Raw genomic sequence first — 16,930 nt, forward strand, 5'->3', positions numbered from 1 at the left:
CCTGACAGACCTCAAACCAGTAATGCCAGCACCAGAAATCTGTGGCTTTGAAGTGCAACAGGGACTTTGCTTATTCATATTCAGACCTTTGTTCCTAATAATTAAATTATAGAGTTTCCTGCAGTCAGTTAAGGTATTAATGACCTAAAAACCAATCCCAAGAGCTTCATTGCTCAGCCTTGATGATAGGATACTACAAATATGACTGAGACTCTCATTTTTAAAATTTCACTGTGCTCAGTAAGCCTAGATTAACTGAGAGAGTGAAGGAGAAATAATAATAGGAGGACTTGGTACAGGATTTTGCTCTGCTGCACAGTGGGGCCACAGTCTTTGGTGGAAGATGACTTTGCTTCTTCCCCAGATGCTCCTGGGATGCTCCCCATGAGGGGATCAGCTCCTGTGTGTGTGCTCTGCCCCTGATGCTGGAGAGCCAGGTTTCCCTCTGCTGCAGCAGGGTACATCCCAGCTCTTCCCAGAGGTTGCTCAGCAGCCAAGACCTGACTAATTTCTTTGACTTCAGTAGAAAACATGCTGTCTAAAGGTCGAAATTACAATGCTTCCCAAAAACAAGTGGGCAGAGGGAGACAGGACAATTTGCACTGTGCAAACAGCCCAGTGTTCTTCCCCCGAGGAACAAGGAGACACATCTCATGTCTCCTTGTTTCTCCAGCAAAGACTTTGGCTGACTGACTGTGGACACCCATTTTGCATTCTTTTCTCATCAGGCCCCAAACCCAAATCACTGTGCTCCTCTTAATAACTTTTTGCAGCTTTCTTTCATCCTCTGTCCTAATCAATGCTCTTAGTGTTTGGCATTTCTTTCCCTTCTGCCAGTCAGGACACCAAGGGCAAATCAGCCCCTATTATATTTCTCCCTTCAGTGAATAGTATCAGGCTGCCATTAATTAACTCAAAATATTTTGCAATATTGATAGATCCCAATTATTGATTAGCTCGAGCTCTGTACCTAACTGTCTACACAGACTTGACCACAGCTTTAAAAGCGCACTCAGTAGTGTTTCTGTTGCAACACCAATTCACACAGCTGAAGAGGCTTTTTTTGGCAGGCTGTGAATGAAAGCTCCAAAAGATTTTTTTCATTGCACCCCACACAGTCGTGCCAAGCCCCTGAACAGCAATAGGATTTTAATCAGCTCTTTTAATTGTTTTGTCCCCTTGTCTAGTACAGAATTGGAGTCCCACATTCCTAAGGCACCAGTGATAAAGGACTGTGGTCGAGGAGGCTGCTCTTGTAATACAGGTTTAATACGATTTGTGATGCTACTGGGGATGCCTGCTGCAAAGCAGCAGAGGAGGAAGGACAGACAGACAAGCTGGGAACGGTTACTAAAATCAGGGACTAAACCAGAGGGAATTTCAAGGTTGTAGAGCAAGAGCCATGCCAGAGTGCAGATAATTTTGCTACCAGCTATTCTGTGCCAACTAAAAACTTCCATTACCCTCTCATCCTTCAGAGCCTTACACATCCAACACCCAGTTCAGCTGCTCACCCCCACAGGAAAAAAAAAAGCTTCCCCTGCACATGGGATGCAGGCTTGGAAGCACTGCAGGGGGAGCGAACCAGAAAGCAACAAAGAGGGACAGAAGGAAGCAAAAGAGATTTAGTTAAGCTGGGTCATGGGGGAGCATTCTGCAACTGGGGCTTTGCAAAGGGGAGCAGTAATGCACACTGCCATTTGTGGGCTGCGCGAGCTCCTACTGCTGCAAAGAGACAGCATGCGTGCTGCAGAGTGCCCACCTAGCCCTGACATTGCGAGGAGCCCCATGGTCTCTGGTGTGATTTGCAAGGAGCCCAGGGTCCCCAGCCAGGGACGGTCACACTGTGCCTGGCTTGCCTGGGTCTGTTGGGCTTGGGCTTGATTTGCTCCCACCGGCAGAGAAAATGCCCTTGGTGAAAAGTTGCTGTTTGAATCCCAGACTACACCTGTGCTGCCCAGGGTGCTGGTGCTCAGGCATGTTTCATGTTGCTGCAAAGCACAACTCTCTGAGGGAAATGCCCCAGCCATTAGTGATAGCTGCTGCTTTGGCTTTGCATGGAAGCAAAGGGTGGGGGAGTGTAATTTGCTATTGCAAGGCAGCAAGAAGCTTTAAACTACATATCCATGTACATCTGTGTGTGTGTGTGTCTGAATACATGTATGTGTGCTTTATGTGTACATGAAGTAGACTTATGCTGTCCTCATTTCTAGCCTTAATTCGTCATTTGCTTACAAGTTCCCCATCCCCCATTTTAATATTTTCACTTAATGTACTTTCAAGAGCTTGTCAGATTGAGACAGCTCTTGAGAAGTTTAATTTTCCTAATGCTTGTTGGAAATCCCCTTTCTGAATTTGCAGGAATATTAAGGTTCTTAGTGTGAGCTGTGCAGAGAGGGAATTTGCAAGTAAAGCTGTCAGTGAAATGCAATTGGGTTAGGAGAGGCTTGATGGGCAGCACGGGTGGTTGCGGGATCCATCTCCCAGGGAGGAAGGACACTTGCACAGCCAGCCATGGGTGGCAGAGCTGGGAAGGGGCAGGCGAGCACCAATCATTTGTTTTCTCTCTGCCAGCCCAATGGGGAATGCAGGCAGACAGACAAAATTAGAGCAGTGCCACACGGGGTGCTTAGAAGCAAAGAAAGGAAGGTAACTCTTGTAGTAGTTTTGCTGCTGATTCCCTACCTGCTTCCCAGTGTTGCTGTTCCTGGCTGTCAGAGCAGGTAGGCACTTCTTGTGCTCTGGCTGCCGACTGCTAGCAGCTCGGTGCTCCAGTGAACGTGACCTCTGGAAAGGTGCTGCTGGCATTAACAGGTGCAGGGACAGGGCTCGGAAAAATGCAGACAAAAGCTTTGTTCCCAGCGCTGTGCTTTATGTGACTGGTCAATGCCATTCCCAGGGAGGTAGCAGTAGTGTGAAGGGTTTTTCCTATAGAAAGAAGAACTAAAAAGGTAGTTTCCAAAGAACCAGAGAATAGACAGTGCTCCTTAGCTATTGTCAGTGATGGGAAAGCACAGTATGCCTGTCCACATGGCGTTAGACAACCTGGGTAACCTGTCAATGTCCGACTCCTTTTGCTTGGTTCTGTGTCCAAATAAAGGTCCCTACCTGACAACTTCATGTTCCCTCTGTGTCACCAAGGGGGACACAAGTAAGCAGCCACATTTATAAAAGCAGTGTTCCAGCATGGATTCCTGCTTCCACACCATGCTCTGGGGTCTCCATTGCATGCAGCTGCAATCTGGCAAACCCAGAGGTCCACCACACTGAGCCCACCACAGGCAGGAGCCGGAGCTGAGGCCATGGTGTCTGCGGCTGGAGCTGGGCCCGGGCTGCAGAGCTGAGCGGTGCAGCACAGGCCCAAGTGTTCTGGCTCAGGGCTGTTTCTATTGCATCCCATTGCATATATTTTTAATGAAAGGCAGATAATTTGAGAGTGGAAGTGCCAAGCAAACACCTCCCTCCTAGTGGGAGGCCAGCAGCTCTGCTTGCTGAGGGCTGTTGGCAAGCTGCTCAAAATACAGGATGGCTCGCACAGGAGTTCAAAGATGCAGGCATGCAATCAGCCCATTTTCCTCCTTCCTGAGCAGAAGCAAAATAGTTAAGTGACACCAGAAAGGATGATAATTCCTCCTCCTCCTCCTCTTTTATCACCTGCTATTTTCTTCCTGAGAATCTGGACTCAAAGAATTACTGAAATTAAATATAGCAATTCAGGCTGCCCATTGTTCCCTGCTCTGTAATGTGCCAGAGTAGCACCTTTGTATTCATCCATCCATCCCCATCTCCTCAGATGTGCTGCTCACACAATAGTTATTGTTGTAGAAGGGACCTGGAATGAGCTCTTGCATTATTCACTTCATTTATTTTGATACAATATTTGGAACCACTTCATTAAATTCTCTTACAATGTTCTGTCATTTTTTTTTTTCATCTCTTTGCCAGTGCCTGGCTCATACAGATAATATAACAACAACAATATGGGGTGTGGGGAGGTGGGGGAATAGACTTGTTTTCTGTAAAAGTGGATAGCTGTGAACAATTTAGCTTTATGTGTTGGTCTCAAGATTGACCCCATCCCCTCACTCCTCCTCCCTCCCCCCCCCCAAAAAAAAATAGTTTGAAACACTTCATTTACAAGTAGTAGGGTAGTAGGTATGGGCACTAAATACTTCAGACAATGAAATCATGAACAAAGGAAAACCACACAGTTTTACAGACTATGTGTGGATACACAGAAGAAGACAGGATATATAAACTCCTATTTACTAGCACTGAAAAATGTGCTCTGTTCTCTGCTTCCATACTTTTTTTTTTTTTTTTCATTAATGCAACAGATTAGTCCCATAATTTTTTTTTTTTTTTTTTTTTTTTTTTCTTTTTAATGCTCCAAGTGCTTTTGGGCTGGGGCTGGGCTGATGTAGTACAGCCTCTCTGTTTGCTCAAGACACTGTTCTCTGGCACTGCAGGATCTGTCAGAGCTCCCAGAGATGGAGGGGAGCTCTGCTCCCAGGTGCAGCACACAAAGTGCTCAAAGGGGTGGAGCAGACTCTGACTCAGCAGATTAAAGTCTCCAGTGAGTAGGATGGAAGCTAAAGAAATGAGCTTTTTTTCTACAATGGAGCTTAGAAGATGTACCCACTGCTCTTTCTTCCCAGGTTATTGTTTTCCAGCATTTCTATCCTGCCTTCCCTCAGTGGTCCATACAGTATTTAAGATGCAAGGAACACATAACCTGCACTTGCTGCTCGGTTATATTTTGAGCAGCTTGCCAAAATCACCTGTGTGCTGCCCTCTCTTCCATACTCTCCCCATATACTTCCTCATTAAACTGCATCAAAGGCAGCAGCCTCCAGCTGCTCTACCAAAAGGCAAAACACCTGAGAACACCTGGAGGTGCTTCAGAGAGGTCGGTTGAGCACATCATGGAACACTGAAGGCACGGTACAGCTGTGTCTGTCACAAGCAGCCTCACTTCTGGTGTGGGTCAGACCCAGGTGATCAGACCTTGCATGGTTTTGGAGCACCTGCTAAACATCAAGAAGCCCTGCCTGCAATTTGGGGATGCTGCTAGAAACTTTGCAGTTGTGAGCAGCTTATTAAGTAAGACAGCAGCAGCTAGGAGAAGTGGGGAAATAAAACCATAATAATTTCAGAAAGAGTAGGATAGAGCCAACAATTAAGTCAAAACTTTTCACAGCTAGAACATTCACGTCTATGTAGGTGGAGGGATAGGTGGGCAGGATCTTCCACGAAGCACAGCTGCGGTGTGAAAAAGCACATACTGCTCGTCACATTATGCCACAGAAAATGTTTTCTGGTGATTTAGCAGTAACATGTCAGAATGCTCTGGCACTGGAGATATCCACAACTGATGGAGTGTGTGCTGACTGCTTGGGAGTTGGAGTATAGACTTTGGTGGGTGGTTGTCTGAATAAAAATAATGATAATAAAAAAAAATAAAAAATGTACAGCATCCATGGTGCTGATGGCATGCCTTGAGCATTGCCTTGATTGGGACGCTCAGGAATTAACTGTCTCTTCAGATTAGGTGCTAGCTCTGCAACCACATATGCTTTTCATTTTTAGTATGTAATTAAGCCTCTTGGAGTAATAGAGCCAGTCCTGTGTTTATCTAATGTCTGTAAACAGATATTAGGTTTCACCTATTTGTCCTTGCATTTTTCTTTGCTGTTCCTCATGCAAAGCCAAAATATCTGAGGAAAGGTAAGTACTTTTTTGGCCTGGAAAATAAATAATAATCTAGAGGTAACCTTAGTTCTCAATAAATTAGAAACAACTAGCTATAATTTTACTGCTGAAGACTGTGGAACAGTGGAGTTTCTGTCCCTGAAAGGCCAGAGCTGCAGCTGAGGAGTCAGACTCCAAAATCCTGTAGCAATGACGGCAGTAGGTCTTGAGCAGGAGCCACGGAGGAGAGAAGACCATAGGCCAGACCAGAAGGAATTGCTTAATGCCTTATAACTGTCAACAAGTGGGGCAACAACCATAAATATGAGATGGGAAGAACTAGTTGTGGTGATGGGAGAGGCTTGATTGAATTTTTTTTCCTTTGGTGATATTGGTGCTGACAAAAACTTGTCTTTTCTATATGTATATTTTTGGTGCTGCAGAGCAGCTTCTGGACACTGCAACACACAAGAAGTGTGGGGTGTGTGCTCTCCTCCCAGCTTTTTAATGCGGGCTTCTGCAGCAGCATAAATTTCCTTCTATGACAGATGAGAGCCGCTAAGCCGAAGGCAGCCAAAACTCTTTTTCATCCTAATTGCTCTGCAGACCATTCCTCCCTCGAAAAGTGCCTTTGCTGAAATATTGCAGTGACCATAAATTTTATATGTATTGAGAGAGTAGCATGATTATTTGCCTGTTTAGACTATATTTGCCCCTAAATACAGAGCATGGTTCATAGCTGAGACTTGTTTGTTGATTCATTGGTAGGCAAGAGATTGGGACAACTCTTTAGAAACAAGTTCTTAACAACAACTTGTTTGTAAAGGTTACTGGTTATTTGCTTCCTTAGTGGTGCCAGGCTTTTCCTATCTAGCAAAAAAAAGGCTTGGAACTTGCCTTTGTCCTAGAGTCCCCTGAAAGTCATACCCAGCTGGATGGCAGTGGTGTTTCAGTGGTCACTGGCGGCAATATTTGGGAACAGCACAGGGTGGACAGAGCTTAAGATAAAGCAGGGAGACTCCCCTGGCACGGGGAACCCTGATCACTTTTGAACCACCAGTATGGAATACATGTAAGATAAAAAAGCAGCATCTTAGGGTTTCTCTTCCATTTTTTGAAGGCTGACATTAGATTTCCTTTCTCTTCAATTTGTTTCAGCATCTCATGCTGTTAGTTTGGAGGAATCTCTCGTGCTCATGGTTGTTCTTACATATAGTGTCAAAGGAGAGCAAGCCAGTAATAATTTCCATCTGTTTTTTGTTCATTTCTTTAACCATATCTGTGTCTCTCAGATTGGAGCTGTTGAGCTGTGTGAGATCCCAAACAGTGAGCTGCAGTCTGGCTCAGGTATCGTCAGAGCCATGCAAAGGAAGGGAAATTTCAGCTCATGAAGTCTTGAATTGCCTTGTTGTTTTTGTTTGTTTGTATAATCTTATGGAAAGCAATACAAAATAAAATACTTTGCTTTTGGGAGTGTCTTACGAGAGTTTTTCCCTAAGATCTTGGAGTTTTTCTTCACCTTTTAAAATGAGCTTAATTAAGTAAAACTGGACTCAAAAGACTTTTTTTTTTTTTTTTCAGCTGCTCAAATTGATTTTTTTTTTTTTTCTGGTGGAAATAATAAAAGTGGTTTACTAAAATTGTTTTTCTCTTTTTGTTCGTTTGTTTGTTTGTTGGTGGTGAATTATCATTTGCATGTTTGTTTACTTCAGTTTAAATTACCAAAGAGAGACTAGGGAAAGGCTAATAAGGAAGGCTTTCTATAGGCTCAGCCTCCCAAGGCAGCCCTTTTTCCAGTGGGCAGTTAGCTGTGTTAATAGATTGACATTCAAATACTTGGCATGGAAGATAGAAAAGGAACACTTGACTGGCTGCAGCATAAAACAGGTTTTGAGTTATTCCTAATCTTTATGTAGAAGTCAATTAAATGTCTTACTAGAAAGCAGAGGTTCATGGGACAGAAGCCCTCTCTAGATTTATCAGTCATGGAAACTTTCCCATCACAACAGAGTGATGTTCCACAGAGAGTTTTCCTGTGGCAACAATTATTTTTAATTAGTCTAGTGACACACTATTTTATAACTTTTAGTGTATACAAGATTATCACAGAATAACTAATTTTTTTAAGGCCCTGCAAGCTGTATGGTGGCTGGCATAATCCTTCAGCCACAGCTCCCTGCAATTCCAATTGCAAATGCCTTTTTCAGTCATAAGGCAGTTTGATTTGGGGAATATCCATCACAGACTGATAGGTTTTGTGCTCCCAAAGCCTGTTGGAGCATTAATTCCCCTAGTCTCTGGGCTGCAGCTCCATGGCAAGCTAAAGCAGGGCCATGGGCCTATGCTGCAGCTTGGACATCGAGCTGGGGAGTGTGCAGGCCAAGATTGTATAATGGCTGAAGCTGCTCACCTTAGGGCCAGTCCTAAGCAGACCAGTCTGGTCATTGTGGTTGTAATGAAGTTTTAGCCTCTGATGTGCTCTGGGCAGCAGCACACAGAGGTGAGGCCTTTCTGGAAGCACAGGCTGTACCTTCTTCTGTCCTGGAGGCTGCTGCCTCCAGCCAGGCTCTCAAATCACACGGGGTGAGGAGCTGGGAAGGATTCAGACAGGGGAATGATTAAAAGATTAGAAAGCATCTCAGAGAGAGAGAGTCTGAGGGCTCAGTCCATGTCATCTGTTAAAGGGAGCTTATGCAGTGCTTTGATCTCAACACGTAAGTACTTACATGGTGGACATAAATTTGAACAGTCTCTTTAATCCATAGGCAAAGACCGGCATCAGGGCACCAGGATATGAAGCTGTAGCTATACAAATTCTGACCAGAAATACATTTATTATAGTGAGGGAACAAGCCACCAAGGGTTGCAACAGGTTTACTGCTCACATTTTTTTTGATGTTTTTCTCAAAATCATGCTCTGTTTTGGGCACTGCCACTGGGCTGGACATTAGAAGCCAGATGGTCTGCATTGCAGGAGGCTAAATTAGGTGGTGCTTTCTTTTGGTCCTAAAAAAGTAATCTGGCAGTCTCTGGGCAAGGATCTCTTCAGAAAAAAATAAAAAATAATAATAAAAATAATAATAAAAAAATGTTTTCAGCTCTTACTCAGCTCTAATTGCTTTTAATAGGAACTATGCTATATCTAACTATATCATGCACGCTAACAACTGGTCTTAATTTCATGTAAGTGCATGGACTGCAGTCATTTCTCATTTCACTGAGGTTAATGGAGTTAACTGTTTCCACCTGAGTATTGCTCACTGCCCATAAAAAGGCCTGGCACAGAGCTCACTGTGCTATGATTTCCTCAGACTTCAGTGACAGCTAAATCCTTCAGAACTGAATTCTAATTTTAGCTCCGCCAGAGCACATCCGAATGGCATTACCTGTTGACATTCACATTGTTTTTTCAGCATCATTGTATGTGAGCAGCTCAGACTTTTCCAGTTCCTCTTGACTCACAGTGTTGCCATGAAATAGGGGCAGCCACCTCCTAGGTGGGCTTTGACCACACCAGGCACTCCATGCTCACAAACAGTAGTCCAGAGTGTTAAATGTGGATTTTCTTTCTCAGTGGCTTTATTTTAGAGTAAACCAGGCCAGCCTGACTGTCATTGTTTTTATATACATGTAGCATTTTATTTTTTTTTTATTTTATTTTTATTTTGCCAAATGACTTATCTTTCAGAATACTCCATTTACTGTTATTGTGTTGGTAGATTTAACTTGGTAGATTCAACTTGGTAGTAGGGAGAGAAACTCAGACTCCCACCTCCTGCTTGTAATCCCAGTCAAGCAGTGGGGATGAAATTGTATATTTTGAATAATTCTGTGTGTATTCTCACTAGAATACTGAGCCACAACCTTAACCTTCCCAGTAGTTCATGGTGGTTACAGCTGAGTTATTTGAGTAAAATATTATTTTTACCAGCTACTTGAAAGTACTGCAGCAATTTGATTTATTTTCATTGTTAGTGCTTGTTTGTTTAGCCTTTCAGACAAAATGAACTTGCCATTCATTTAGTACTGATGCCAAAAGAACTATTGTATTCAAAAATAATGGAGTATAACATGCAATAGATTATGCAATAAACATGGGTATTTTGCTCATGCAGTTGCATATATACACAATGGAAATCATTTGTCGGCTTAGGGTATTAATCTTCTTCTGTGAACGGGTGTTTGCCGCTTTTGTATCAGTCCACAGTTATCTCCCACTTCACAGAGGAAGTCTTTGCATCCGATGTCAGGGATAGATCCCTTCTGGGGGTAACATGTTGTCACAAATAAATGAAAAAGTACTTGTCATTATAACTCTTTTCTGCAAAATCCAGATCTCTCTAAATTTGCTGTTGTCCTGAAAAAAATTTAAATAAATAAAAAAGATGGGAAGCTAAATAGATGGAATAATTAAAATCATCAGTTTTAAAGTAGTAGTTAATGTTGAGCTCCTGGTTTATGACACAATGTCTAATTTCAGAGGCACATCGAGCAGACAATAGACTTAATAAAATTAGATAAAAGTTCATGATACCACTGAAAATCAGGCCCTGGCACCTTGATGTGATGATACCTGCTGAAGCTGCTTGCAGCCTGGCATCTGTTTGTGACTCTGTATTCCCCCAACATGAATTCACTGGCTTTGGTACTAACTTGCTTGCAAGATGTAGAATGTCTTAGCAAGGCTTATCCTCTTCAGTAATGTTTTAGTTAGTTTGTTTTAAAATTTATTAACAAGATACTGGCAGTTTACACATGTTGAGAATGTAGCTTTCACTTGTGTATATAGATACTCAGTCACACATAAAACCTAACATAACTGAATTTTAACATCATCATAGCAAAATCAGACTTTTCTTTTTAAAAGTACATCCTCACTTATTTCAGACTAGTAGGCAGAGAGATTAGAACCCTTGGAAGTGGTGCAGAAAAACCAGCAATAAACAAAGAGAAAGAATCACCAGGGTATCCTCATTATTGTGGTGGCATTAATTGAGCATTGTATTTACTCAATCCACATGGCTTGAAGTTAAAGCCTGGAAGGATAATATTACTCTTTTTTTTTTTTTTAAATCAGATATGCCCCACAAATCTCTACAAATAGCACAGCCAGACTACTTGATCTTCCACTAAAAACTGTGCAGCAGCTTGATTTTTATACCTCCCTAATGCACATGAGGATGTACCTGATTTTTCTGTTCTGAGCAGACATCTACTTCAGCTGTAAACTCTTCTGACATCGCTGATGGAGATAATTATAGTGCTCTGGGGGACTTTCCAAAAATAGATGGGAACAGGGAAACATGCATTTACAGGCAAAACTAGGAAGATGCTGGGGAGAATAGGGTGCATACTTCATCTCCAGGCCTTCATTCTTTTCTTGCTTCCCATGATTAAATTTCTGTCTTCCTGGATATCTTCCAGTATCAAGCCATATTAATGGAAATCCTTGCATGCCCATATTATTTGCTGGTGTGATAACTGTGGAGGATCAGGAATGCAGTTTGCATCTAGTGACCCAGTGTGACACCTTAGCAAGATCCCAGTCAAAATGTGCTGTTACATACCTGCCCTGTGCAAACCTAAGGATGGACACAGGTTTCTGTGGGATTTGAGGTCAAGCCATTATATTGTCTGCTTAAAGCTGAAACCTGGCTTGCTGTGATTCAGGAAACAAACTTTTCTCCAATTACAAGAAAGTTACCAGTTGTTAATATTTATAAGCCAATCAGAATAAAATTTGTCCCCTAATGTTACAGTAAAAATGATGCATTTTAGTAGTGGCTTTAAATGTATCGAAATACTGAAAAATGAGCAAGGAAGAAACAAAATACTGCTAAGGGGAAAAATGCAAGCTGCGTGTTGGAGAGGTCTCTCCCTCCTTCTGATGGAGACAAATACCTTTCCTTGGTGGCTTCTCCTCACCTGAGGTTGCTTTGATGAACTATGCTTTCGATGAGGCCTGGACAACTCCGCTGACCATAATGGAAATCCAAATAAATAGTTTTCTGTATTCATGAGACACTCGCATGAAGGTGAGATTAATCTTGCCAACCATAAAGTAGTTTAAAGTAAATTGGTTCCTGACTATTTGTCTTTGTGCAGAAATTCCCTTGCTGAGGCTTCATATCTCTTCCATGGGTCCACGAGTACCTCCATTTGTGTCTCTACAAGCAGAATAAGTGCTTGTTGGTGCTTTCTCTCTCCAGCTGTGCTGCTGTGTGTGTCCATCACCGGCACCATTTGCAATCTGACATTGTCTGCTCTTGCCAGACTGGCTCAGGCATATCACCTCTTCCCTTCTTTGCCTCCAAAGTTCATATTCAGGAATTTGGCCTCTTCTAAGATTGGTCAGGATTGCATGAAACATTCCCATTTTGTCTTGAGCTGCTTGTTGACTCTACATATGCCAGCTGAACCTCGCCACATCTCCATTACATGGCTTTTAATGTACTGGTTCAAGTAACTGTCTGGGACTGGAGAATTTTAAACAAGACACAGAAATAGGAGCCATACACAGGAATTAATGACTGCTGCTCAAGAGCTACAGACCTGATGGTCCATTTTCCCTGTTTAAATATGGGATTTAACTTTATAGCTGTTATCAGCACGAGGAAGGAATGTAACATCACAACCAAGTCCCTTACAGTGGTCCTTCCATTTAAAGCCTGCTGAAGTTGGGATCCTGTATGCTGAATTTGTTTAAATGGGAGGAAAGCAGCTGGTCTCAGCCCAGGCCTTATGAACAAGTGTTTGCATTCAGCCCCAGCAGTCACAGCACTGCTGCTCACTTGGCTGCAGAGTGATCACAGCCGAGGACCAGAGGATTTATTCAAGTCCAGTGAATCACTTGCTGCATGATATGTTCCCTTCCACTCAATAGTTCAGCCCCCCAGCCAGCTCTGTTGTCCCCTGACATGACATTTGGAGTGATGTCACATTGCACTGGCAAAACTTTAGCAAGAGCTACAACAATATTAGCAGGCTGGAGCTGTTGCAATGACCTGAAAAGCCATGTGTAGACATCAGTCATTAGAAGATCCCAGCCTCACAGAACAGTCTAAAAGGCACCATTCTTTTAAGGAGTGAAGGAGGGAAAAAAAATAAAATAAAATATAAACTAAACTAAACTAAACTAAACTAAAATGCCCTTGTTTTGCAGAGTAAAGATACCTGCCAGAGAAGAGAGTTATGGTTCTGAGAAATGCTGTTTTCCTTGTCCTCAAAACAAATGCAAGATTCTTGAAAGACATCAGTAACAATTCCTTTGAGTTTCCCTTGCTTAACAGAAAAAAAAAAAAAAGAGTTGATTATACACCTCTTATTTCTGCTTTCAATGAGCGTCCCACTTCATTAATGGTTTTTCCTGTCTGTCCATGGGCATGTCTACAGCTCCCACCTCTCGGCACTGCTCTGGGCTCCTGTGGCAAAGTGCATCCCCCATCCGAGCTGGCTCAGGTGACCCAGTCCTGCTGGGGAGCTGCCTGTTGGCAAAATTTGGCAGGTTCTAAAATAAAAAGAAAGAAGTCACTGCAGTGTGGAACAATGCTACCTTAACGATGGTGTCTGGGAGACTTCCCCCAGTGCAAGCTTAAACACTTTCTGATGTTTTATTCAAACAAGTGATGTGCAGAGACACATGTTTTAAGAGTGGAGCAGATAGAAAAATGATCTCATTAAATTGCAGAAAAGTAACTAAAAAGGATGGAAGATGCACTAGGTAACTAGATGCATAATACTCCAGAGACACCCAGGAGCATTTCCCAAGGCTACAACAATAAAATATGTAATCAGAAAGAAACTGTGGATACAAAAAACAAGATGAGCTACAGGATTTGTGGAAGACTTTTTTGTGGATTTGTGGATTTGTGGAAGGAAAAATGTTCAGAACAGAATCATTACAGAGGTCATACTGAGGTCAAAAAGAAAGGGAAATAGTATTAAGATTATGAATATTCAGAACATGTAATATTAATGTTCCCCTACTTCAGAAGATTGTTATTGAATTCCCCCCTTGCCTCTTTACTATATTTTCATACAGAAAAGGGTGCAACCTCCTAGCTTGACCTTTAGTGCAGTCTGTAAATAGCTATATTGTCACTATTACTTGGCCAAAACAATATTATTTATAACCACATTACAAAGTGTGAGACAGCGTTTAATGCCTTTATTCTTGTCAAATCACACCTTAACTCCAGCAGTCGCTGATGCTGTTTGAGGAGCAAGAGCTCAGAGCCATGGTGGTGTCACAGGCTGACTTCCAGAGCACAGCAATCGGCTTCTAAATAGGGACTGAGGTGCCAATATTTTGTACCGGTATTCATGGGCATTACAAATTCTCTAGAGTGTGTTGCTTTTACATCCTCACATTCCTCTTCAAGTTGTCATTGCTGGGTTAGATCAGGTATGGAAATAATGACTGGAGAGCCAATAGTTACTGCTGATAGTGTTTATTGGCTGTGCTGCAGAACAGAGCATGGCTGTGATAACAGCCGGCCAAACACCCAGGAATCTCTCCCCATCCCAAAAGCACCAAGCGTTAGTGCTAGAGGGTAGGCAAGCTTTATCTCCGTAAAGTAAACCAAATATTTGGGTAACTTGGAAGTGTACCACAGTGGATTATGCAAAGTGTGAACATTTTTTCAATTTACAGAAAATGGTGGATAGAGACAAGAGGTCAGAAGGATGAAACATGCTATGAGTTAGAATTTTATCAAGTTGAGATTTGGCATCCTGAGAAGAATAAGAAACCTCATTTTCAAAGGCCTCTTTTTTTCTCACGGAGGTATGGGGCACTAAGCAGCTGAAGAAAGATCATTCTTGTGTTTGTGAATGAAACTTATTTTTTCCACCACAGTTTAAGAAAAGGAGAATGCTCAACAAAGAGAAAGAATGTTGTAAGCTGCAGGAAAATGGAAGAGCAGAGCAGTTTAACAAATTGCCACACAGGTGGAGATGAAAGGAGATACAGACCTCAGGATGGGGAAAAAGAGAAGCAAACAATAGACTGTATACAGTGGTTTAAAAGCTGTATTTGACATGGTTTGGGGAGATAAGGAACAACAAATGTAAATGGTTAATTTATCTTAAAAACCATGAGTGAAGATGATTGGCATTCATTCGACATCCATGCAAGAAGAAAGTACCTCAACAGCTTTGCATTGGATTTGGGTATTATTCTGCAAACAAATATTTTTCTGACCCATTTGCAAATGTTGATAGTTCACAGAACCACAGAATCACAGAATCATCTAGGTTGGAAGAGACCTCCAAGATCACCTAGTCCAACCTCTGACCTAACACTAATCAGTCCTCCACTAACCCATATCACTAAGGTCTACGTCTAAATGCCTTTTAAAGACCTCCAGGGATGGTGACTCAACCACTTCCCTGGGCAGCCCATTCCAATGCCTAACAACCCTTTCGGTAAAGAAGTTTTTCCTAATATCCAAACTAAACCTCCCCTGGTGCAACTTTAGCCCATTCCCTCTTGTCCTGTCACCAGGCACATGGGAGAGTAGACCAACCCCCACCTCGCTACAGCCTCCTTTAATGTACCTACACAGAGCAATAAGGTCGCCCCTGAGCCTCCCTTTTTCCAGGCTGACCAATCCCAGCTCCCTCAGCCACTCCTCGTAGGACTTGTTCTCCAGGCCCCTCACCAGCTTTGTTGCCCTTCTCTGGACTCTCTCGAGCACCTCCTTCTCCTTCTTGTAGCGAGGGGCCCAAAACTGAACACAGTATTCGAGGTGCGGCCTCACCAGAGCCGAGTACAGGGGGACGATCACCTCCCTAGCCCTGCCGGCCACACTGCTTCTGATACAAGCCAGGATGCCGTTGGCCTTCTTGGCCACCTGAGCACACTGCTGGCTCATATTCAGCCGACTAGCAACCATCACTCCCAGGTCGTTCTCCACCAGGCAGCTTTCCAACCACTCATCTCCCAGCCTGTAGCTCTGCTTGGGGTTATTGCACCCCAGGTGCAGGACCCGGCACTTGGCCTTGTTGAACTTCATGCAGTTGACCTCAGCCCATCGGTGCAGCCTATCCAGATCCTCCTGCAGAGCCTTCCTACCCTCGAGAAGATCGACACACGCACCTAACTTGGTGTCATCTGCAAACTTACTGAGGGTGCACTTGATCCCCTCATCCAGATCATTGATAAACATATTAAAGAGGACTGGCCCCAGTACCGAGCCCTGGGGGACACCACTAGTGACCGGCCTCCAACTGGATTTGACTCCATTTACCACGACTCTTTGGGCCCGGCCATCCAGCCAGTTTCTAACCCAACGAAGAGTACGCCAGTCCAAGACACGAGCAGCCTATTTCTTGAGGAGAATGCTGTGGGGAACGGTGTCAAAAGCCTTACTGAAGTCAAGGTAGACCACATCCACAGCCTTTCCCTCATCCACCCAGTGTGTCACTTCGTCATAGAAGGAGACCAGGTTCGTCAAGCAGGACCTGCCTTTCATAAACCCATGCTGACTGGGCCTGATCGCCTGCTTGCCCTGCAAGTGCCGCGTGATGACACTCAAGATAATCTGCTCCATGAGCTTCCCTGGCACTGAGGTCAAACTGACAGGCCTGTAGTTCCCTGGGTCTACCCTCCGTCCCTTCTTGTAGATGGGCGTCACGTTTGCTAGCCGCCAGTCGACTGGGACCTCCCCCGATAGCCAGGACTGCCGATAAATGATGGAAAGCATTGCAATGCTTTAGGGGAAATGAATTTCTAGAATGGGGCAAAACAAATGTTGTCCCACATTTTTATAAAGGATGAGAGATTTCAAGTGCCCTCAATATTTAATACCTAAAATTAGATATCATAGGAATGACATGCAATAGATACTTGACAAAAATACAGTTCATTTAAGGAGGAATGCACATAAAAGTTACCCACCTCTTTAGAAATTTTAGTTTGTTTAAAAAATAATTAAACCTTATTTTTTTCTGAGAGTTTGGTCTTATGTTGTCTTTTTTTTTTTTTTCCTTTTTTTTTTTTTCTCTCTTTACTCTCAGATTCTGAATATAATTAAATGTTTAGAGGATCAAGCCTTTTCATTGGGGTGTGTCACGCAGAATTACTTTGCCTATGGCATCTGGGAATACCAGGACATGTGCCAGGAAATACCAAGCTCTTGCTGACTGGTCTGCAGAGGCCTGCTTGCCTATGGGGTGTGGGTTTCAAACAATAAAGCAACTGGGCTTGGACCAGCCACACAGAGGTGGGTGGAAGGGA

At 43.2% G+C, this 16,930-nt stretch overlaps 1 protein-coding gene across 4 annotated transcripts in view; it reads right to left on the minus strand.

Annotated features, from left to right (window-relative positions):
- Positions 1 to 8,559: 8,559 nt before the first annotated feature.
- The window catches only part of GLT1D1 (glycosyltransferase 1 domain containing 1), an 86,859-nt gene continuing 78,488 nt past the window's right edge, over positions 8,560 to 16,930 (minus strand). Inside the window, exons 13-14 of one of the 4 annotated variants that reach the window (XM_038187429.2) lie at positions 13,010 to 13,198; positions 9,638 to 10,048 (exon numbers count right to left, since the gene is read on the minus strand). In XM_038187429.2, coding sequence (XP_038043357.1) covers positions 13,025 to 13,198 — 174 coding nt within the window. In that variant the 3' untranslated portion in view covers positions 9,638 to 10,048; positions 13,010 to 13,024. Of the gene's footprint in view, positions 13,199 to 16,930 lie in introns of all 4 variants that reach the window. The other 3 variants (XM_038187430.2, XM_038187428.2, XM_027469877.3) reach the window with 3 other exon arrangements.

Source organism: Anas platyrhynchos, chromosome 16 (assembly GCF_047663525.1).
Source record: "Anas platyrhynchos isolate ZD024472 breed Pekin duck chromosome 16, IASCAAS_PekinDuck_T2T, whole genome shotgun sequence".
NCBI classification, from domain to species: domain Eukaryota; kingdom Metazoa; phylum Chordata; class Aves; order Anseriformes; family Anatidae; genus Anas; species Anas platyrhynchos.